Below are 25,155 nucleotides of genomic sequence, written 5' to 3'. Positions count from 1 at the left end.
AAGACACAATTTGTATGTCAAAGTCCATCTGAGTCGTCAAGTGCCACTGAATAAACATTATATGATTTTTTTATCTCGATATTTATTTGTTGTAATTCTATAATTCTTTATTGTAATTCTATAATTCTTTTTTGTAAAGTAACATTCTATAAATGTATAATTCTTTTTTTAATAAGTGTAACATACAAGTGCCACTGAACAAATCGTTGTAATGTTCGGCCTTCATTAAAAAAAATTGAAGAAGAGTTTAGCGTTATGTACTGCGTAAATTATGAATTACTTTTACGAGCATTCTTTATATCACGATTTATACAAACATTGGTAAAATGATGAAATGATTTATACGTATAAATACTACGTACTATCACGATTTTCTATATCATGTTCTGTACAACCATGCCATCAAAACCCATCAAATAATCAAACCAAATTCGTTTGAATATCCTATTGTGATTTGCCTTTACGGGCTTTGTCTAAGTGAATGATACATTCTATCATGATTTACACAAATCAACACGATGTTTAGACTTAGTAAAGAATAAATCGAGTTAACTTCAAAGATACAGACGTCATTGTGTAAATCACGATGGGACAATATCTGGTATAACAATTCAGATACATTATATTGAAAGTGCAGTAGGATCGAGGCAACGAGCACTAGAGGGGGTGAATAGTGCTTTTAAATAGCGTCTTTAGAATTTTGACGGATTTTGAAATTCATAAAGCAATCACACAAAGAACACAAGAATTTATCATGGTTCGGTCTTTTCCGACCTACATCCAGTCCCCAAGCAAAACCCGCTTGAGATTTCCACTATCAACCTTGTGTAACTACAAGATCATACAGACCAAATCCAGTCCCACTTTCAGTAACACACCTACTGAAAGCAAACAACTCCTTTAAACCAAGGAGTCCTTCCTTTTACAGAAAAATGAAATAAGTAACAACTTACAAACAACCTACGAGCCCTTCTTATGAATACAAATAAGATGCAATTGGCTTTTGAGATTGTTGAAATACTCAACTCATGAATTCACTGTCTCTCAAAGGAATTTGAGTGAAAAACTGAAGTGAAAAATATCAAGTGAGTGAGAAAATAAATACGAGTGAAAAGCAAAGAGTAATTCAATGTAATTTGATTGGATTGCATTGATTTTGAGTGTGGAATGCACTCATATTTATAGTTAAAAAATTTCATACGTTGAGGGTGTGAAAAGGTGTCAAAACAGTTCATTTTGAATGATCAAAATGTTTGAAAAATGAAAAGACACGCCTTTTAAAAGTTTCAGGAAAAACGGCAAAATTAGTCGACTGGAACAGTAGTTAGTCAACTGATATTTAACTATTAGTAGACTGACAGTTATCGTTGATCGACTAATGTGTTTATCAAACCGTTTGAAAATCTGAAGTTTTGAAACTTAGTCAACTAGAGAAAAAGTTAGTTGATTGATAATATCATCAGTAGACTAAAAAATCTTGCAGTCGACTGCTGCTAAATATTTCTGAAAATACATGTTATGTCCGGTCGACTGATAAAATCATTAGTCGATTGCTGCTAAAGTTTTCAGAAAACAAACATTCTGTCTGGTCGACTGATAAAACATTCGGTTGACTAATTTGACAAAAATAATATTTTGCTTAGAAAATTTGGCGCGAAAGGATTAGTCGACTGGTGAGTCTTTTGGTCAACTAACAAATATGAAAAATTAAATAAAGAGTTTTCTAAAAAGATTTTCATGAAGGGTTCTTTTAGAAAAGTTTTTCTGAAGACTTTTTAGGTGAAATGCAACTAAAATATGCACTCTAAGTAAGGCTTTTACAAGAATCTAAGACTTTTAATGAATTTTACATTTGCACACTAGTCTTCAAAGATTCTTCATCGAATTCTTTAATTCTTGTCATCTTTCTTCATTGTCTTAGCTGAAATTCAGTTGATTCACTTGTTCATCATCAAAACCTTGTACTTGAAGTATCATGTACGACTTCATTGTCGTAACAATCTCCCCCTTTTTTATGATGACAAACTAATCAAAGATTGAGCATTTAGATACATAGATGGAGATTTTACTCCCCCTATCAATATCTGCAAAACATTAAAAGTTAGTACATTCAAAGCACATATATCACATATTGATTGGTTTGCATTTCCATCATTACTTCATGTGTTTTTAAAACTTTTTCATGAATGCAATTTTCAATGCTTTCACATGATGCAATTTCCATATTTGTCCTTTTCTCCAATTTCCATGCATGTGTCTTTGTCTCATGCAAGTTCTATCTTTTTCTTCCCCTTTTGTCATAAGCAAAAAGAGTAAGTGCAGATATAGCATAAGAAAAATGCAAATTCAAATTCAAAATATTACAACCCATAAAGTATCAAAGTTCAGTAAGGATAGTAAACAAAGATCAAGAGAAGTGTTGCTTGATCATCTCCTTGAGTTCAGCAATATCTTTCTGAATTGAAGAAAGTTGTTGAGTCACATCTTCACGAAAAGTGTGTTGATGCAGCTCCAAAGCTTCCATTCGCTGCAAAATTTCATCATTGTCTTGACTAGTAGAGAATTTCTTTCGTTTAGCTTGAGATGAAGGTTTCACAGAAGATGGTGAGGGTTCAGAGAGTGATGGTTCAGATGGTTCAGTTTGATCAAAGTTTAAAGGCGGCAGATCTTTGATTTTCATACGTTTAAAAATAGTTTGATCAAAGAACTCCTTTTGTTAAATATATTTTTCATTGGTTAAGGGTACTTTGAAATATCTAAAAATACGAGTAAGAAGACATCCATACGGAAGAAAAGGTTTTTGTTTCCATAAATTAGTAAAATACACGTTTGCCCAATTTATAGAAATATTTCCAAATAAGACATAAAGAACTGTAGAGAGATCTGTGGAATAGTAATCAAAAGATCCAATTTTAGGTAGAACATTGTGGGCAAGAATTCATCAAGCAATGCGAGCACGAGTTTAAAGATTGGTATTTTTGAAAGGAGGACAATGAGGTGCACCGGGAAAAAGAATTTGTTCAAAAATTCTTTCATCATTAAGTTCAATAGTATTGAAAAGAGTTTCTGAAGGTGGAATATCTAGGATTTGTCCAAGAAGTTTAAAATCAAACTCAATTTCAACATCGCGAACAAGAGAGGAAAGAAATCCAGTTTCATGATCAATTTGTAAATTTGTGTAAAACAAGTGGATCAGTAAAGGATAATGAAGGGGGTCTGCATCGGCATAAAAAAGGTAAGAAATGCCTGGGAATAATTCTCTAATTTTGTAACGAGAAAATAGGTGAAACAGGACATTGTGGCCTAGTAAAATAGGAAGTGCAGAAATCGATCCAAAAATATCATATAAAAGAGGATTTCTGAGTAGTCTGAGAGAAAATCCATGACGTGCTTGTGGTGTAGTTGGAGGAGAACCTTGTGCGGATGCAGTCTTCTGACGAGGCATGGTTGATAAGGAACGAAACAGATTCACCTGTCAAAGAAGAATCGCAGTTGATGTCGGCTTTCAAATAACGTCTGGTGGGAGTGATTGATCAACAAAATCTTTGAGAGGAACAAGTGGAGACGTTGTAGAGGAGTTGGTTGCTACAGAAAATGACGAGTCTCAGAGAAGAGCAGGCTGAGACACAATAGATGTCGTTTGGCTTTTCAACACTGCCATGGATGTCGTTAGGCATTGCAGTGGAAACTCCTTAGTTGCGACAGGAGGGTTTCGGTGAGAAGGAATTCGTCTGCTACAGAAACAGGAGATAATGCGGTGAATGACGGCAGGTGAGAAGAGGCTGACGCAAACGTCATTAACTGAAGAGGCACCCTGTCACGACAAGAGGATTCCGGTGAGGAGGAGTTCGTTTGGCACTCTGAGGGGTTTTCGGAAGAGATAGAGGAGAGAGAGAGAGAAAGGGTTTCTTTATGAAAAGGGAAAAAACATACAGGCATAAAAACGAAAAGGTGCGTAAAAAAAATGGGTGTTAAAAAACTGAAAAAAAAAATCCAAGGGGTATCGGGTCCCTTCAGTTGAAATTTAAAAAAAAAACATCAGTCGACTAGAATTTTATCGGTCAACTAATAAGGTGTGATTCTTTCAGTAAATTTTTTTTAAACATCAGTCGACTAGAAGTTTATCGGTCAACTAATAAGGTGCAATTTTGAGATTTTTTTTTCAAAAATAGTATTTTTAAAAGTAAATTTTATAAATCTAAAAATGAGCAAATGCCTAGTTCTCTCCTAATTCTCATAAAATCTTCATTTTTAAGTAGTTTAGTGAAGATATCGACATGTTGTTCATTAGTGGATATAAAATTTAACAAAATATCTCCTTTTAACACATGATCTTGTAAGAAATGATGTCTAACTTCAATATGCTTAGTTCTTAATTGTTGAACATGATTTTTTGAAAGATTTATAGCACTAGTGTTATCACAATAAATAGTTGTTGTGGAGTAATTCAAACCAAAATCTTTTAAGGTCTGTTTCATCCATAGTACTTGTGAACACGCTAAACTAGCCGCTATATATTTTGCTTCAGTTGTTGAGAGTGACACTGAATTTTGCTTTTTACTAAACCAAGAGACTAAGGAATTTCCTAAGAAATGACAAGTTCCGCTAGTACTCTTGCAATCAAATTTACTTTCTGCAAAATCTGCATCACTATATGTAACTAAATCAAAGGAAGATGATTTGGGGTAAAACAAACCAAAATCTGAAGTATCTTTCAAGTAACGAAGAATTTGTTTTACTGTAGTTAAATGAGATTCCTTTGGATTAGCTTGAAATTTAGCACACATACAAACACTAAACATTATATCAGGTCGACTAGCAGTTAAGTATAATAGAGATCCAATTATACCTCTGTAGAGCTTAGTATCTATATTTTTACCATTTTCATCTTTATCAAGAGAAGTAGTTGTGCTCATGGGATTTCTTCTGATTTCGATGAGTCCATCCCAAATCTCTTGAGAAGTTCTTTTGTATACTTAGTCTGGTTGATGAATATTCCTTTTTCAGTTTGCTTTATTTGAAGTCCAAGGAAGTAGTTTAATTCGCCTATCAAGCTCATTTCAAACTCTTCCTGCATAGCTTTAGCAAATTCTTTACAAAGAGAGTCATTAGTAGAACCAAATATTATGTCATCAGCATAAATTTGCACAATAAGAGTATCTAAATTAAGATTTTTAATAAATAAAGTGGAGTCAACGCGACCAATGGAAAAACCATATTGTTCTAGAAAATTTTGTAGTCTTTCATACCACGCTCTTGGTGCTTGTTTAAGTCCGTACAAAGCTCTTTTTAATTTGTAGACTTTTTCTGAATATTTCTCATTTTCAAAGCCTGGAGGTTGCTCTACATAAACTTCTTCATTGATGTGTCCATTTAAGAATGCACTCTTAACATCAATTTGATATAACTTAAAATTCATGTAACTAGCAAAAGCAAGCATCATTCGAATTGACTCCAATCGAGCCACTGGTGCATAGGTTTCATCAAAATCTATGCCTTCTTATTGATTATAGCCTTGTGCTACTAGTCTTGCTTTGTTTCGAATGACTTCGCCATTTTCGTCCAGCTTATTTCGGAAGACCCATCTTGTTCCAATTACTGGATGATCCTTTGGTCTATCAACTAGATCCCATACATCATTCCTAGTAAATTGGTTAAGTTTTTCAGACATGGCCAAAAGCCAAAATTCATCATCACAAGCCTCATTGATATTCTTTGGTTCTATTTTAGATATGAAAGCAATATTTGCAATATATTGCAATTGCCTTCTAGTTTGGACACCACTCTTTATTTCTCCAATAACTTGTTCATGTGGATGATTGGGAACTTCTTTCCAAACCGGTTGAAGAGAAACATTTTCTTGAGAAGTACTCTCTATCAAAGGTTCTTCTTGAAGTATGACTTCTTCTCCTTCGCTTAGAGGTATAACCTGCTCACAATTCTCATCAAATGCAACATGTAAAGATTCTTCAATGCAAGATGTTCTTTTATTAAAAACACGATAAGCTTTACTTCTAGAAGAATATCCAAGAAATATTGATTCATCTGATTTTGAATCAAACTTATCAAGATTATCTTTGGTATTTAACAAGAAGCATTTACTACCAAAAATTTTGAAATATGAGATCTTTGGTATACGATTATAATACAATTCAAAACATATTTTATGTAAGATTGGTCGAATAAGAACACGGTTTAAAACATAACATGTTGTATTTATTGCTTCAACCCAAAAGTATTTTGGTAAATTTTTATCTTGAAGCATGGTTCTAGCACATTCTTGCAAAGTTTTAATCTTTCTTTCAACAACTCCATTTTGTGGAGCCGCTCTAGGAAAAGCAAAGTTGTGAGATATACCATGTAAATCACAATACTTTAGAAAAGATTCATTTTCAAATTCACCACCATGATCACTATGAATTTTAATAATAGATGTAGATTTTTCATTTGTAATTCTTCTACAAAGTTTGGAAAATTCAGAAAAAACATCATTTTTGCTTTTTAGAAAAATCACCCATGTAAATCGAGAATAATCATCTACTATAACAAAAGCATACTTGCTACCATTCAAATTTTGAATTCTAGATGGTCCAAATAGATCTAAATGTAAAAGTTCAAGAGGACGTTTTGTTGAAACTATATCTTTTGCTTTAAAAGAACTCTTGATTTGTTTACCCATTTGGCAAGCATCACATAAGTGATCCTTCTTATATGGTATTCTAGTTAGGCCTCTAACAAGATCATTCTTGGATAACTTGAAAATAATTTTAAAGTTAACATGTCCAAGTCTCTTGTGTCATAACCATTGAATTTCATTTGAAACAATAAGACATTTTTCATTAAAAGTGGGTAACTCATCTAGATAAAGTTCATACACATTGTTCCTTCTTTTACCTTTAAAAATGATCTTTTTAGATTGAAAATCAGAAATTAAGCATAAATCATGTTCAAAAGAAACAAGAAAACCTTTATCACATAATTGACTAATGGATAATAAATTATGCATTAAACCATCTACTAAAAAAACATTTTCTATCAAGGGAAATTTTGGATTACCAATGTTACTGATACCAATTACTTTTCCCTTGTTATTGTCACCAAAGGTGACAGTTTTTCCATCCTTACTTTGAAGGGTGGAAAATAACTCCGGCCTTCCAGTCATATGTTTGGAGCAACCGCTGTCCAATATCCATTTGCTCCTTATTTTGTGTACCTACAACAAAATTAGAAGACAAAGCATTTGACCCCTTTCTATTTTTGGGTCCATGAGAGTTAGTCTTAGGAACCCATATCCATTTGGATTTTGGTTTCCTTTGATAAAAAGATTTAGCATTTCTAGAGTAATCATGTCTAGGCTTATAAGCATTATAAGTTCCATGATTAAATGCATTTCTATTATAACTAGAAAATTTAGTTCTTTGAACAAATGGTTGAGAATATTGTCTTTGATTCTTCACCACATAGTTTGGTCTATTTTGAATATCAAAGAAGTTATATCCCAATCTGGTTTTATTAACCGAGCATCTTTGAGAACCAAGAAGTCTTTCTAGACTCTCTTTTCCATTTGTGAATTTGGTCACTATAGAAAGAAGATCATTTGATTTTTCTTTTAGACTAGTTATTTCTTTTTATAAGAGATTGGTTCTAATTTCAATTTCTTTTATCTCAAATGCTTGACGAGATTTTTCCTTCTTGAGATCTTCTATCTCTTAATGTGACACTTTGTTTTGAGAGTCAAGAGTTGAATTTTCAGTTTTTAACTCTTTGTTTTTAGAACTTAGACTCTTAAATTTAGCATATAAATCATTGAATGCTTCTAATAAATCATCATACTCAAATTAACTTACCGAGTCTTCTTGAGCTACAAAACACATGTTGGCGACTTCTTTATTTGATTCTTCATCGGAAGAGGAGTCACTATCATCCCAACATGCTTGAAATGCCTTTTTCTTCTTGAATTGGTCCTTGGTCTTGAGAAGAGGACAATCTTTCTTGATGTGTCCTGCCTTTTTGCAGTTAAAGCACTTGACTTCATTTGGATTGGAAGAATCTGCTTTCTTTACCTTTCTTTGAAATCTTCCCTTTTTTATGAATCTTTTGAATTGCCTTGTAATGAGAGCAATATCTTCATCTTCTTCTTCTTCTTAATTTTCAAAGGCAGAAGTAGCCTTAAAAGCAACAGATTTATTCTTGGGTTCTTTTTCTTGTTTGTCTTGAAGTTGGACTTCATATGCCATTAAGTTACCAACCAAATCTTCAAGAGTGAGAGTGTTTAAATCATTTGCTTCATCTATAGCTGTGGTTTTTCTCTCTCATTCAGGAGTTAAACACCTTAAAAAAATTCTGACTAAATCCACTTGTGAATATTCTTTTCCAAGGGATTTTAGAGTGTTAGTAATATAGGTCATTCTAGTTACCATGTCCGATATAGATTCATTTTGTTTCATTTTAAACAATTCAAATTTATGAACTAAAGAAGTGATTTTAGATTTATTTACCTTTGACGTACCTTCGTGAGTCACGAGAAGAGTATGCCAGATTTTATTTGTTGTAAAGCATTGAGAGATGCGATTGAACTCTACTTTGTCAATGGCACAATACAATGCATTCATAGCCTTGGCATTAAGTGAAGTAGTCTTCTTTTCTTCATCGGTCCATTGACTGAAATCAGTTGATGGCATTTGGTACTTTTCTGAAAAAAAAACTCTCCAAATTTCGAGATTCATAGATTGTAAGAATATTGTCATTCTCACTTTTCAGTATCCATAGTTTGTTTCGTCAAAGAGAGGAGGACGAACAGAGGAGCATCCTTCTTTGTGTTGAGATGATGTTGTTGCCATGCTAGATGATGGTAAGATCAAAATATAGCTAACCTACTCTGATACCAAATAAAAGTGCAGTAGAATCGAGGCAACGAGCACTAGAGGGGGGTGAATAGTGCTTTTAAATAGCGTCTTTAGAATTTTGACGGATTTTGAAATTCACAAAGCAATCACACAAAGAACACAAGAATTTATCATGGTTCGGTCTTTCCCGACCTACATCCAGTCCTCAAGCAAAACCCGCTTGAGATTTTCACTATCAACCTTGTGTAACTACAAGATCATACAGACCAAAACCGATCTCACTTTCAGTAACAACCCTACTGAAAGCAAACAACTCCTTTAAACCAAGGAGTCCTTTCTTTTACAGAAAAATAAAATAAGTAACAACTTACAAACAACCTACGAGCCCTTTTTATAAATGCAAATAAGATGCAATTGGATTTTGAGGTTGTTGAAATACTCAACTCACGAATTCACTGTCTCTCAAAGGAATTTGAGTGAAAAACTGAAGTGAAAAATATCAAGTGAGTGAGAAAATGAATACGAGTGAAAAGCAAAGAGTAATTCAATGTAATTTGATTGCATTGCATTGCTTTTGAGTGTGAAATGCACTCATATTTATAGTTAAAAAAAATTTATATGTTGAGGGTGTGAAAGGGTGTCAAAACAGTCCATTTTGAATGATAAAATGTTTGAAAAATGAAAAGATACGCCTTTTAAAAGTTTTAGGAAAAACGGTAAAATTAGTCTACTGGAACAGTAGTTAGTCGACTGATATTTAACTATTAGTAGACTGACAGTTATCGTCGGTTGACTAATGTGTTTATCAAGCCGTTTGAAAATCTGAAGTTTTGAAACTTAGTCGACTAGAAAAAAAGTTAGTCGACTTATAATATCATCAGTAGACTGAAAAATCTTTCAGTCGACTGCTGCTAAATATTTCTGAAAATACATGTTCTATCTGGTCGATTGATAAAATCATTAGTCGACTGCTGCTAAAGTTTCCAGAAAACAGACATTCTGTCCGGTCGACTGATAAAACCTTCGGTAGACTAATTTGACAAAAATGATATTTTGCTTAGAAAATTTGGCGTGAAAGGATTAGTCGACTGGTGAGTCTTTTGGTCGACTAACAAACATGAAAAATTAAATAAAGAGTTTTCTAAAAAGATTTTCATGAAGGGTTCTTTTAGAAAAGTTTTTCTAAAGACTTTTTAGGTGAAATGCAACCGAAATATGCACTCTAAGTAAGGCTCTTACAAGAATCTAAGACTTTTAATGAATTTTATATTTACACACTAGTCTTTAAAGATTCTTCATCGAATTCTTCAATTCTTGTCATCTTTCTTCATTGCCTTAGCTGAAATGCAGTTGATTCACTTGTTCATCATCAAAACCTTGTACTTGAAGTATCATGTACGGCTTCATTGTCGTAACATATATGTACAATGATTTGTCTTATCGTGATTTACATTGACTTATAAAAGGCAAATAAATACAAATCTACTTAGAACCATAATTCTTTATCATAATATAATAATATTTTTCCTCTAGCGATTTTCTTTTACGAGTTATGTCTATGTGAACGATATGTCCATCGTGATTTACACAATGACTTATTCATAAAAGGCAACAAAGAAAAAAATAAACAAATCAAGTTAACTTAAATGATACATTACAACCATATTCATTTACAAAATATATGAGTATTTAGTTACAATACATGACCTTCTCTAGTCATTAGGAATGATAGAAGGCAAATCTATCTATCAATGAAGGTCCTTATCGCTTTGCAAGTTTTTTTTGCAGCACATTTGCACCTCTTGATTATGCATAGACTTGTTCCCATGTGTTCCTCCTAACGTATAAAAGCTGCTTGACTTTTTCCATGCATAGACTTTTACCAAGATATGCAGCTGCCCTTTGACATCCACTTCTACCAAATATCTTAACATGAAAATCCAAATTACCATTATATGCAACTGCGGATACATCCTCATCAAGAAAATGAGCTCAAAATTATTCTATGTGCAACTGTCTATCATTGTGTTTGCTCCGGTATGACGGCAACGATGGACATCAGCATCACCCCCTGTCTATCATGCAGAATATATGTGCTTACTCTGGTATGGTGGCAACGATTAAAGACGATTATAATTGTTATATTCTATGTAAGCTTCGATATACTTCACGATAAATACGCCACAGTTGTATGTGTCATGAATATATCGATGTATACACAGAAGATAACAACCATAATTATCATCGAAGATTATACAGATCTTTCCTCACGGCGTGAAACAACTGCATCATCAGCATCAAACCCCATCTATCAAGCATAGGTAGAAGAAACACAGAAGAATATAGAAGAAAGAAAAATACAAGAAAAAAGAAGAAGAAGACGAAGGCGGAGGAGAAAAAGAAGAAGAAGCAGTTGCGTTGTCGTAGAAAAAAGGAAGAGAGGTTAAAAAAATTAGGGTTTTAGACCTGAACAACGGGTCAGGTAGGGTAGGGTTTTACACAGATCTATATTAGGGTTTTACATAGAATAGGGTTTTACCCATGTGTACACAAATTGACACGACGTTTAGACTTAGTAAAGTACAAATCAATTTACAACTTGATATAAATATTTAAGTAAAAGTTACAAATCACTATCATTGTTTTATAAATCTATCATGATTTGTACTGCAACGAATATAAAGCAGAAATGATTTGTCCTATAGCGATTTGTGTTTACGAGCTTTGTCTATGTGAATGATGTCCTATCATGATTTACGAGTTTAGGGTTTAGCGTTTAGGGTTTAGGGGTTTAGGGTTTAGGTTTTGGGGTTTTATGTTTTAAAGAATGGGGTTTAGGGTTTTGGGGGTTTTGGGGGTTTAGGGTTTAGGTTTTAGGTTTTAGGTTTAGGGTTTTAGGGTTTAAGGTTTAGGTTGTAGGGTTTAGGGTTTAGGGATTAGGGTTTAGGGTTTAGGATTTAGGTTTAGGGTTTAAGTTGTAGGGTTTAGGGGTTTAGGGGTTTAGGGTTTAGGTATTAGTATTTTAGGTTTAGGGTTTAGGGTTTAGGTTGTAGGGTTTAAGGTTTAGGGTTTAGGTTGTAGGGTTTAAGGATTAGGGTTTAGGGTTTAAGGGTTTAGGGTTTAAGTTGTAGGGTTTAGGGTTTAGGGTTTTAGGGTTTAGGGTTTAGGTTGTACGGTTGTATGGTTTAGGGTTTAGGTTTAGGGTTTAGGGTTTAGGTTGTAGGGTTTAGGGTTTAGGGTTTAAGGGTTTAGGGTTTAAGTTGTAGGGTTTAGGTTGTAGGGTTTAAGGTTTAGGGTTTTGGGTTTTGGGTTTTGGGTTTAGGGTTTAGTTTTAAAGTTTTAAGGGTTTAGGGTTTAGGTTTTAGGATTTAGGGTTTAGGGTTTAGCAAGTTACCGAGACAACGATATGTCTTTGTTTGTCTTTATGAACAATATCGATATATAATATCGCGATTGACGAGCTTTGTGTTTTAGGTTTTGGGGTTTTTGGCTTTAGGGATTTGGGTTTAGGTTTAGGGTTGACAAGCTTTGTCTATGTGAACGATATATCCTATCGTGATTTACATAATGACTGATTAATAAAAGGCGAAAAACTAAAGCAATAAAAAAATTGAGATAATGTTTAGAATAGATAAAGTAAAAATCGAGGTTACTTCTTAAATACAAATCGATTTACAACTTGATATTGATTTACAACTTGATATCGATTTAAGTCATAGTTGAAAATCAATTTTACTGCAATGATTTGTCCTATCGTGATTTACTTTGACGAGCTTTGTCTATGTTAACGATTTATCCTATCATGATTTACACAATGACTGCTAAAAGACAAAAAAGATTATGAAAAAACAAATCGACACGATGTTTATTGGTAATGTGAACGATTTTCCTATATCTCTTTGTCAATATAAATGATATGTCAAGAAAAACAATAAATAAATTGACACGATGTTTAGACTTAGTAAACTATAAATCGAGACTTAATTGCAAATCAATTTCACTGTAACGATACGTGCTATCGTGATTTGCTTGATACGTTCTATCGCGTTGACTAGTTTTGTAAAAGGCAGATGACATGTCATTTTTTAATTTAATTAATGTGCAATGCAATTTATTTGCTTGCGCTTTATGAAAACTGGTGGTATTTTCTGACATATCGCGGTATGTGAAATAATGTGTTCTTTATATATGAATGACACATCACACAAGTTCAAGACGATGTCACTTCGCTTTGCTTCGTGAACAAGGAACAGATGAACCGATGTTTCCTTTTTAAATGACTTGTTCATGAATCAAACATATAACCTACTTCATCGCAAAGGAGTATCGATGTTGAGGAAGGAGAAGACGACAGCTACATGACCAACGATGGTGAATCATGCGTATATTTTCTAAACCTCATGATGAGTTTCTTCAAAATTTATCTCTTTTATGGCGTATATTCGATTTATGTTGTGTACTGTAGAAAGGAATTTCAATATCGTTTCTTGAATATTCTGCTAATGTCAATAGAACATCCACAAAAAACGGTGCCCAAAAACTCAGCAAAGAGCTCCAAGATAACATCAAACGGCTGCAAAATGAATTTGCAGAAGGAAACACTATCAATAATTTTATACGTATGAAACCACTATCAGTTATATATTATGTATGCCATGAGTATGTATGTCAACATGTGCATATTTGTTGCAAACAGACTATATCTAATTTCATCATGTATATTCAAAGCAACGCAACATCCAATACTAGACGCATCGTCACCTCTTATTTTATGGTATATCAGTTCTCTTATATGTTTATTTTCTTTTTTTATTTACTCTTGTTGCTTCGTGTTTTAACCTTACTATTATCACTATTTCGTTGAATAGAGTTCTGTCCGCTGATTGCCATACTCCATTGGATTTCAAGATAGACTACCATACTGGGGTAATGATGATCATTGCGGAGACTTTTGGTCAAGTGAAGAAACCTCTTGTCCAAGGTTTAGGCATAACAGTCCTAACATAATTTATACTATCGATTTGTAAGATATTTTATCAATTTGCAGATATTGATTCCTACACTCTAGCAATATGCTCACCATTGGGTCTTATACATGATGGATTTACAGAAAAAACGAATATGATGCTACAACTCATTGGACTTTTACACTGGTGTACATCGTGACATTTTGCATTTGGTAAGTTTCCATCGATAAGGGTATTGTATCATGTACGGTGGTCAAGAATTGACTTGCTTCTGCATTAACCACAGGTAGAATTCGTCAAAGTCGTTTTGGGTGTCAACATTGGCAAGTGGAGATTTCGCTCAGCACACGATGCTCCTTTATAAAATAATGGCATCGATTGTGGTGTATTTATAATGAAGTATATTGAAGCAATATACAATGGACGAGAACCTGATTTCGACGTTGTATGCTCTTTATTGTCCTCTATTATTAAGGACTCAATTTATATATTGGTGTCACATTACGTTTTTGTTGTAGGCTGATATACCTGGATTATGCACATAACTATGCGAAAAATTGACGAAGATTCTAATTACAGAAGAGAAAAAAACTCAACCAGCAAGAAAATCTAGAAGGCAACGAACGACGCAACCCCCCAGGAGTAATATGATGTATATCAACTTCTAACAGATTTTATAGACTGTACAACCAAATTTTATATACAAAATTTATAAGACTGTGTATACAAATGATGTAAATCTCTCTAGGTTGAAATAAATAAAATTTTAATTTTACTAAACATGCCAATAAGTTGGATTGTTATTTGTAGTAAAGGCAAATCATTGCTATGTTTGCCCTTCGTAAATAAAAATTGTAAAAGTGATTAGCGTTGTGTACAGTGGAAATGAGTTGTTTTATGTAACATGACATTCTATAAGTGTAGCACACAAATGTCATAGAACAAATCGTTGTAATGATCGGCCTTCGTAAATTAAAATCGAACAAGCATTTATATAAGTCTGAAATGATTTGCACAAACATTGATAAACGACTGAAACGATTTGCACAAACATTGACCATGCACTTTTACAACGATTTGTACTCATGCACAGTGCAATTTTCATCCAGTTGTACCATCGCAATTTACACAATGACGTATGAAGTCTATGTCAATGATATTTCTCAATCGTTTTTACGGGCGATTGGGGTTGAGGGTTTAGGGTTTACGTTTTGAGATTTGGGGTTTAGGTTTAAGGATTTTGGGTTTTACTTCAACGATACAAAATGAGTTAACTTCTTAAATACAAATCGATTTCGTTCACAAAAACAAACAAAGACATATCATTCTCGTCGTAACTTTGTAACTACAAATCCACATGATTTACAACCACATTCATATACAAAAAATATTAGTATTTAGTTACAATATCTATGGGAGGACATTTTCATCAAACATATATCTATCTTTTAGAGATTCTCATTTTTACAAAAGCGATCACCAAAATATCCATATCGTTCATCGTCGAGTTCATTTTCTACTGCAAAATGATTCTATGTGCAGCTGAGGATACATCCTCTCTAAGAAAATGAGCTTATAATTAATGGCAGCCCACTGTACCATTTTTCTTGGACTGAGGATGATTCTTAGAGACTCTAGCAATGGTGCACTCTTGAGAATATGCTTCACAAACTTTAGCTCAGGCACTGTACCATATTTGTCATGAAGTATATCGAAGATTAGGGAAATATTTTTCTAACTGTGAAGTATGGTTTGCGAACAATGGAAGGTCTGGCAGTAGGAATAGATCAAATAGATGGACATCAGCATCGCCCCTATCATGCAGAATATTTGTGCTTGCTTCGGTATGGTGGCAACGATTGAAGATAATTATGGTTGTTATACAAATCTTTCCTCACGGCGTGAAACAACTACGTTATCAGCATCAAACCCCATCTATCAAACACAGGTAGAAGGAACACAAAAGAACAAAGAAGAAAGAAAAATACAAGGAAGAAGAAGAAGAAGAAAGAAGAAGAAAGAAGAAGAAGAAGGCAAAGGAGAAAAACGAAAAAGAAGAAGTTGCGTTGTCGCAGAAAAGAAAGAGAAAGAGAGGTTAAATAGATTAGGGTTTTAGACCTAGACAACGGGTTGGGTCGGGTCGGGTAGGATTTTATATATAGAACTATATTAGGGTTTTATATTTTGTAGGATTTTACGCATGTGTACACAAATCGACACGATATTTAGACTTAGTCAAGTACAAATCGATATGTCTTTTGTTAGTCTTTGTCAATGAAATTGATTTGTATTTATAAAGTTACCTCGATTTGTATCGTTGAATTATTCTCGATTTATTCTTTACTAAGTCTATACATCATGTGGCTTTGTTTATTGTTTTTCTTTTCGTCCATTTATTAATCAGTCATTTTGGCCATTGGTCATGATGTATTATAACTAGATACTAATATTTTTGATAAATAAATATGGTTGTCAATAACATCAATTTGTATTTAAGAAGCTACGCGACAACGATATATCTTTGTTTGTCTTTGTGAACGATATCGATATATAATATTGCAATTTAATCATCGATTTGTAACTGTTACTAAAATATTGTTTCTATATAAAACATAAATCGGTATCATGTTATAAATCACTTCGAATTTACCTCAATTTTTTCGTTGAATTTCATGTTGATTTGTAGATGAGACAATGATTTGTCCTTTCACTTTTATCCCGATTTGTACTCATGTACATTGTGATTTTCATCCAATTATACAAATCGATATACGCATGGCAAAATATATTACAAATCGATACAGAAATGCAACATAATAACTTAAAAATTGATATTAACAAACAAAACAATATCTCACAAATCGGTATTATGTTACTACAACCGCGATTTGCGATACATTGCATATACTGAGTGAATGGACGATACCGGATGAGGTAGAGATCCTCCCATACAATATGGACGATACAGTATATGTATAACAATTTGTATATGTGAAGGCTAGATGCGACAATGATTTATACATATGAATGATACATATTACAATGATTTTTATATGTGAAAGATATATTATTAAACAAAATTCACATGTGATTCCTGTGTTCCATAGCTTTTTGGATGAAGCCATTTTCATGAACGGTGATCCACAAAAATATTAACAATTCTATTTTTGTAGCTCACGATTCATGAAAATGGCTTCATCCAAAAACTCTTTCTTAATAAGACTATCCAGTTTATAAGCATATTCACTTCTTGTTTTGTTAAACTCTTAACAAATCCGACAATGTGGAAATTGGGTCATGCAAAGAGGCATAACAATTAACTTTATGGTAAGACTTAAACATAATTTGCACGTGATTCTTGTGTTCCATAGCTCACTTTCGAATTGATCTGAGCTTGTCATGAAACAGAATAATATAAGACGCTACATTAAGTTTCACAAGAAATACAAACATCCTCCTAACATTGTTTACATACCAAAAGACTTGTAAAACTGAAGCTATTATTCTAAAAAAACTGGTCGGGAGGATTGAAGGTTACAATGTTATAGTGCACGTATGTAGGGTATTGTTGCATGTTGAAAATTACACAAGTTACATATTGATAAGCTGCACATAATGCAATTTACATGGGAAGCAATATATTGCATTGCATACCTATTCCATAGCTTTTTTGATGAAGTCATTTTCATAAACAGTGATCCACAAAAATATTAACAATTCTATTTTTGTGGCTCACAACATATCCATCTTCATCCAGTTGCATTGCACTAAAGAAACCAGGGTCAATGCTTGATTTCTTCTGTAAGTAATCAACCAAAGAACATATTTCTTCATTCTTCATGTTATTTGTCCTCTTCCTTCTCAAGTGGTTTCTTAGATCCATAGGTGTGAATGGCACATTCTCGTGACCACCATCTATGTGCGTGCATAAATTATATGTCTTCCTTAGTGCAATGACAACGTTATCAGTTATTTCAGCAATTGCAGTATGCGGTTCAGTTACTTTACAATGTGACCTTAACATAGGAGTCATAAATGAAGTAGATAAATCATGGTTATGATCACTAATTAAAGTACGAACTACATATTTCTCATTCAAAATTCTTCTTAGCACCATTCTCGTTGGACATCCACATCTTGAATCTGGCTTGCTCCTTATTGGATTTTCACTTGACTTCTTCCAACCTTCCTTAGAACAAATATATGTCTTTCTCACCATGACACCCTGTGCATTTTTTGACCAAGAATACCTTCTAACACTGAAGTCAAGTTTTAAGACATAATCATTGTAAAATTTATATACAGCTTTCTCATTATTAAACTGTGTTCCTTCTACGAGAACAAAGTCAAGTGTACTATCGTGTTCATTCTCAGTGCTTGCACCTTTATCAAGTGCACTGTCATGATCATCTACCTCATTATCGAATTGCATTTCTTCTGTTGGAACATTCAAATCTAGAGTGAATCTAATGCCTACACCCTTCTTATCGTGTGCGTCATTAGTGCACATGTTCACTTCTCCATAACTTTTCAATTATTGAGATAGATCATCTTCATTGCAATGAAGTGATAAGCTCACCACTGCCATAAGCAAGATACCATTTTACGTTAAATGAATACTGATAAGGTTAAGCAAGTCAAATAAATGATTGAATGAATCACAGTATAAAAGCAACAGCAATTTCTTATTTGCTTATACTATGCATCGAGTTGTTACTTACCATGCCAATAAAAGAAACGATTTGTCGTATATGTGTTGACGATAGTGATTTAATTATATCTACGATGTTGTGAAGCAATTTCAATAGAAAATGTTAAATGAGCAACGATTTGAATACGAAAATCACCATCACAAGCGCGCAACAATGTATTTCCGCACGCACACGTTTTAAAATTCTTTCTACAAATATCTTACAAATTGATACTAGAAAATACATAATATCTTACAAATCATTATACATATCGCATAATATATTACAAATCGATACGGCACTTCAGCATAATAGCTTACAAATCGACACTACAAAACACATAATATCTTACAAATCAATATACATATCACAAAATATATTATAAATCGATACAAAAATTCAGCATAATAGTTTATAAATCGACACTACAAAACACATAATATTTTACAAATCGATATACATATCGCAAAATAAATTTCAAATCGATACGGAAATTCGGCATAATAGCTTACAAATCGATATTAACAAACAAAGCAATATCTCACAAATCGGTAGTATGTTACTACAACCGCGATTTGTGATACATTGCATATACTGAGTGAATGGACAATATCGGATGGGGTAGAGGCCCTTCCTCGCATCTCTAAACAAGCATTATTGTCAACAGGTCCCAGCGTCTTACAAATATCGTTAAGTTTCCAACCATCAAAAGGACAAGATTCACCTGTAATAACAAAACAACGCTTTAATGGCACTCACGATGACATACGTTCTTCAACAATAGCATGATGACATGGAAAGGTACTCACGACGCCTTAATGGCACTTGTTGGAATGTTTGTGCGTCATTGCTTTCTTTCATTCTGCCTAACGACAACGAAAAAGAAGAGAAGACTGTAAAAAGAGATGGTCGACAAATGCCCCTATAACGCCCACCAATGATCAAACCAGTCGATCGCGAACCCGTAAATGTTTTATAACACAAGGCAGGAACTAGAAGGCCACAATGTGTTGTAACACAAGCTAAAAACCAAGGTGGGAACCTGGACTCGAGACGACGACAAAGGCTACTCCGGCGGTAGCAAACGACGGTAAAGGGTGCGTCGTTAAAGGGATCTCCTGTTACAGCAGATGGTGCAAAAGTTTACTGCTTAGGGCAAAAACGAAACGTTTGGACTTTGGAGAGTTAACATCATCCTCGACTTTCTGGATGAAGGACGTTTTGGTCCTTTTCTCGAACCATCATTTCCCTATTTTTTGAATGGAGGACATTTTTGTCATTTTCTCGAACCGTCGTTTCATGGCGAGAATAACAGAAAAGGGTACTTAAGTCTTTGCAACCGCACTGGACTCTAATGCTAAGTGATGCCGACACACACGGGAATACGAGCCCCATGTGCTTATATAAGTGGTGCTCATTCGGACCTCCGAACACACACTGTAGAAAACAGTGTGTCTTCGGGGGGGAGAACACACAACACCCTTCTCGGTTAAGATACGCTCAGGCGAGCAATATTTGGTACTGTTGGAGCCTAGCCATTAGTAATCCTATTGCATCATTACATATTAGAATCAATGCTTTACAAAAAAATCATATTTTTTTATTAAAATCTTGGGGCGTTACAAACACATTGCTTGGGTATCTTTTTATATTTTAATTTTTATATGTTATTTTCACCTAGAACAATTTTGGATCCACAACATCTACAGCATGCACTCATGCTACAAGAGCTTAATATCCAGCTCAATACTCATTCTCTCCTCTGCCTCTCCCTCAGTGGAACAGATTGTCAAGTTTTTTGGTTGGGAGAGGGAGAGGAGAGAAAAAGGGATATCCCATGCAGCAATCCTTAGGTGTACAGCTACCTGTGCAACCCTTAGGTGCACAACCATCTGCGCAAATGCGCTGGACATCCATTGCGAGGCTTGATGAACGACCAGCACAAAAAGTGCTAAAAAAATGCTAAAATGTGTGATTGGCGTGTTTTAGCTTTTGTAGGCCCTAGTTTTCATTGGGACCTTTATCAGTAGTCAAAAATGGCTGCTAAAGGCCCCAATTTTCACTGGGATCTTTAGCGACAATAAGAAGTCGCTAAAGGGGCATGTTTTTGCCTCTTTTTCAATTTTTTTTTGTGGTAGGTGTGCAGCTACCAACGGAATGCTTGTGGTCGTCCATCACACCCTGTGATGGACGACCACAAGCATTCCGTCGGTAGCTGCACCTCTCTCTCTCTCTCTCTCTCTCTCTCTCTCTCTCTCTCTCTCTCTCTCTATATATATATATATATATATATATATATATATATATATATATATATATATATATATATTAGTTATATGATAAAATGATCGAATTGTTATTTACTAACTCATCAGTGGTGAGATTATGAATCTTCCTCGTCTAAAACAACTTCAGATGCCAAATGGTTTGGACAGCTATGATGTTCCTTGCCAGCTGCTGTATTCAAGCAGCAGGTACTTGTGAGCACGCACTTTGTTGAACAAGCACATTTGTATAGGGACTCCCCTCGTCATAAACCTCATTGATACGTCAGAATAGAAGAAAGTGTAAATCATGACAAAGTTTCGAAGTATAATTTTAGCATGCAATCCATTTTTGGAAGATTTAGATGCATTTGAATGGATACGTTTAGTACCTGCATTTTACTTTGCCGAAATGGAGAATTTATAAGAGTCTAGATGCATTTGATTCATTTGTTCGGCACCCACATTTCACTTTGTGGAAAATGGAGGTTTTTCGTGTTGGCAGTTCATGCATTTGAATGGATGTTTTCAATACCTGCACAATGGTTGTATTTGGTACCTGCATTTTTACTTTGTGGTAATTGAGAGATTGTAAGAGCTATATGCATTTGAATTTATTTGTTTCAGTACCCGCATTTTACTTTGTGGTATTTAGATTCTGCATGTTGGTATTTCTCACTTTGTTTATGGGCAGTCTGCAGTTTTTGCAAAATTCCTGTTCCAAGAAGCAAATTGTCCGAGGGACCCCACATGGTGTGTTTTGTTTTGTCAATATTTTATGTCGTTAAAATGAGAATTTTTCCTTCTGGTTGCGAGTTTGCACAGTTGCATTCATACTTTACATGGGCAGACTGCATTTTTTTCAAAATCCTGTTCCAAAAGGCATATATTATGTGAAGAAGTCGCATATTGTGATTCTGTAATATGGACATTTTAGAATGTAGGCAGGAGATATTACTTTCAGGTGTGAGTTGCAATTTCTCAATGTAAGGGATTGGAATTGGTATATTTGTGGAATAGTTTTTGCGTTTGGATTGCAAAGAGAGCATTGTTGGGTAAGAGTATAGAAAACCTCATTTTTCTCTGTTATTTCTCTCTCTAACTATTGCAATCTTGTTCATGTAAGTTCACACTTTGTAGCAACGTCGAGAAAATTTGTCATTAGATTGCATGGACAAGAGTAGGATGCATCCCATCTTTGCTTTTCAGTTTGAGCTGATCCTTTCAAATTGTAAAACAGAAAAACCTATTGGTATACGTTTGCAAAATGCGATCAATTGATCTCTGCTCAGTCTAGGTCCCTACATAGTACACCAACCTATCTGAATCCTTAGCATTTTTTTAACTCGCGCAGTTTTTTGGAAATGAAAGCAATATAGGTTTCAATCCTAAGGCCAAAGGACGGATGCTTTTCATTATGAGTCAGATGTCATCAAGGAAAGTCAAAATGATTCTCTCTCCTTTAATTTACGTGAGGCGTGGGAAGAAGCACGGCTTGGTGGGAACCATAATGACAAAGTAAAAAAACTGCAAAATCTCGGCAGCCAAAAACTTACGATAAATAAAAAATCTGTTGTAAATCTTGCATTGTTTTCTCGCAAAATTTCAGCAATAAAAAATAAATAAATAATATAAAAAATATGTTTTTGTGAAAAATAAAGTAAAAATATTAAAAAATAAAAAAACACAGTTTTTATGATAAATAGCCGACAAAAACATAAATATCACGTTTAAAACACGATATTTATGTTTCTGACAAAAAACAAAAAATTGCCATTTTTAACTTTTAAGAAATTTCTCCAGATATTTTAGTGAGATTTGTCACTATGATGCGGACCATGCCTTTTCTGTTGATGGCAGCTGAACCCTGGCGAGCACGAGAATGAATGTCAAGGTCACACTGATCGCGACATTGATTGACAACCGCTTCCCAGCGGCAACAACATATTGAGTGAGAGAAACAGCACAGACTGATCGATGTGCCGGTACCATGAGCTCCTGGTGTTGACCGTACACCGTGCAAAGCGGTTAAAGATACCCTCCATTTCATCCTATTGGCTTCTCTGCACTAAGGCTGTTTCTGTTGACACTTGCTACCAAGCTGGTGCAGTTCATGCAGGCAAGAAGTGGTTTGGAAGTGGGGGCTACTGAACATGTTGGGATTAGATATGGTGCAGGTGGAAATGCATGCCTTGGAAAACAGGGATACCTAATATAAAACCAAGGAATTGGCTTCAATCTTGTCAGACTAAGCTGACAGGCTGATGGACGTCAGTTTGAAGGTCTGAGCAACACTCCCCATCTTTTTCCTGAGCATGGTCTGGACATGCATAGAGGATGCATCATGATAAATCATTAAACTGCAGGGCACATAAAACGCTCACTGAAGAAGAATGATAGATTTAGTGCACAATATACAAGTTACAACAGGATAGCCAAAGTTTTTCTCCTATTTCTCTTCCAAAGCTTCTCTCCTATTTCTCCTTGTCATGAACATGTAGAAACGTCACCTCTCAATCTTTTACTTTTTATAAGTTTCACCAACCAAACCCACTGCCATTGGGTTACTTGACATCTGACTTTCCATTGGATGAGGACCATAACGATCAATTGCAATTGCTGCTGCCATAGTTTTGCCCGTTCTATGTTTGTCATTAATGTATGATAGGACACAGGTATACTCGACAAACATTTGATGAGTGGCTCTGAATATTTCCTCCTGGATCACTTCATAGAATAGCTCCTTTAGCTGCAAGCAAGCTTTTGACACTGGTTTCCGCCATCTTGCGAATGAAGGGGCAAGGTAGGCGTTCAATCACCTCGGCAGCAAAAGAAAAGATCAGGGCATTTCTTGCAGTTTGTGTATCAACACCTCGTGCCTGAAAATAGAATATCTGGTCATCTTCAAGATCGCTTATGGCAGCTCCATGAGAACACTTCACGTCGTCAGCAACAATTTGCAGGTTGGGCTTAACATTAACTGTAGCACGGGGGGCTAGGAGAAGGCTTCTTGTTAGTTGGCCTGCATCTGTTTGTTGTGCATGCCTTCAAATGTCATTCAGTAAGTCAATTAAAATACTGCAGATTGCTGTAGGTAGGAATCGGTATCTTAAACAGCAAAAATAAAAATGTTACCTATGAAGCACTACTTAGCAGATTACTTTCTCAAAAGAAAAATCAATTCTGAACCATTATGAGTTGCAGACCATGCTTTAACGAAGGATGACCTTTAATGAGATGTCTCCAAGAATACAAATTCACAATGCCACCAAGGGCTAAACACTTCAAGCCTCTAGGAGCACTCACAAAGGCACAAAGTGAACACAATCCACTAAGGGAACAAGAGAAATCTAATATAGACATATATACACTTTATCAATGATAAAATGCTTAAGAGAAGCATACATTGGAGGGAGAGGGAATCCACATATATATACACATGAGCGCCAAAAGAGAGCTCAACTAACTGTTAGATAGGCCTAACAGGTAGTTAAGTTAGCCTTTAGGCATGTATAATGGCTAGAATAAAAAGTCAAAAATGCCCCTAATGGGCATTAAAAAAATGCAAAAAAAAACAAAAGAAAAAAAAAAGAATACAAATCAAGCCTAAAATACTATATATATATATATATATATATATATATAACAGGATCTGCATCCCAAAGTTAATTTTAGAATGCAGTGGCAGACAAGGAACTTTATGGGTGATGAAAATTCGTAGTTACGAACAATCAGGGAAATTTTTGTGAGATCCAGGATTATGTCAAGGATTGGAGAATCCCATGTACCGAAAGTAAGATTTTTTTATAATTTCTGAGAAATAAATATGAAATTCAAGTCTCAAATTGGGGTGAAATTTTCATTTGGGTTTGAATTTCAATTTGAATTGCAATTTGGATAATTTCAAATTGTTGTATCTGGATCTGGACATGAATCTCAAATTTGGTAAATAAGACTCATAGGGTGGGACGTCCCCACCTACTTTCCTATTTTTACTTTCTTAGCTTAGCCAAACTAATTAACTTGTTTCCTTATTTCATTAATGAGACCTAGTTAGCTAAATTGTTTAATTTTTTTTATTGTTTAGAAATCCTAATTAGTTAGGACTCATAAATTAACATTTAAATTAAATGAAATTCAAATGTAGCTAATATTTAGATGGGGTTTCCTTACTTAGTTAGGAGACAACATGAAAAAGTTATTTAAGAGAGACCTTCCTCCTCTCTCCCACACGTTTTGGCCATCTATCTATCTCTCTCTCTCCCTCATGCCCTTCCCTGAGAGGGCTCCATTGCATCTGGTGTAAGGTGGCTATACCTCCATTAAAGTGTGCAGCAATGGGAAAAAGTGATTCGATGAAGATGATTCAGGAAGAGTATTCGTAGCT

The 25,155-nt window shown here is 34.5% G+C and overlaps 1 protein-coding gene across 1 annotated transcript in view; it reads right to left on the bottom strand.

The window, feature by feature from the left end:
• Positions 1-23,152: 23,152 nt before the first annotated feature.
• The window catches only part of ABCI7 (non-intrinsic ABC protein 6), a 54,502-nt gene continuing 52,499 nt past the window's right edge, over positions 23,153-25,155 (bottom strand). Inside the window, exon 3 of the mRNA XM_089980593.1 lies at positions 23,153-23,813. Coding sequence (XP_089836719.1) covers positions 23,498-23,813 — 316 coding nt within the window. The 3' untranslated portion in view covers positions 23,153-23,497. The remainder of the gene's footprint in view (positions 23,814-25,155) is intronic.

The sequence above is a fragment of the Nuphar pumila genome, chromosome 11, assembly GCF_984573655.1.
Source record: "Nuphar pumila chromosome 11, dmNupPumi1.hap1.1, whole genome shotgun sequence".
NCBI lineage: Eukaryota > Viridiplantae > Streptophyta > Magnoliopsida > Nymphaeales > Nymphaeaceae > Nuphar > Nuphar pumila.
The sequence above is the reverse complement of the archived record's forward strand: the minus strand, read 5'-3'. Positions and strand labels throughout refer to the sequence as shown.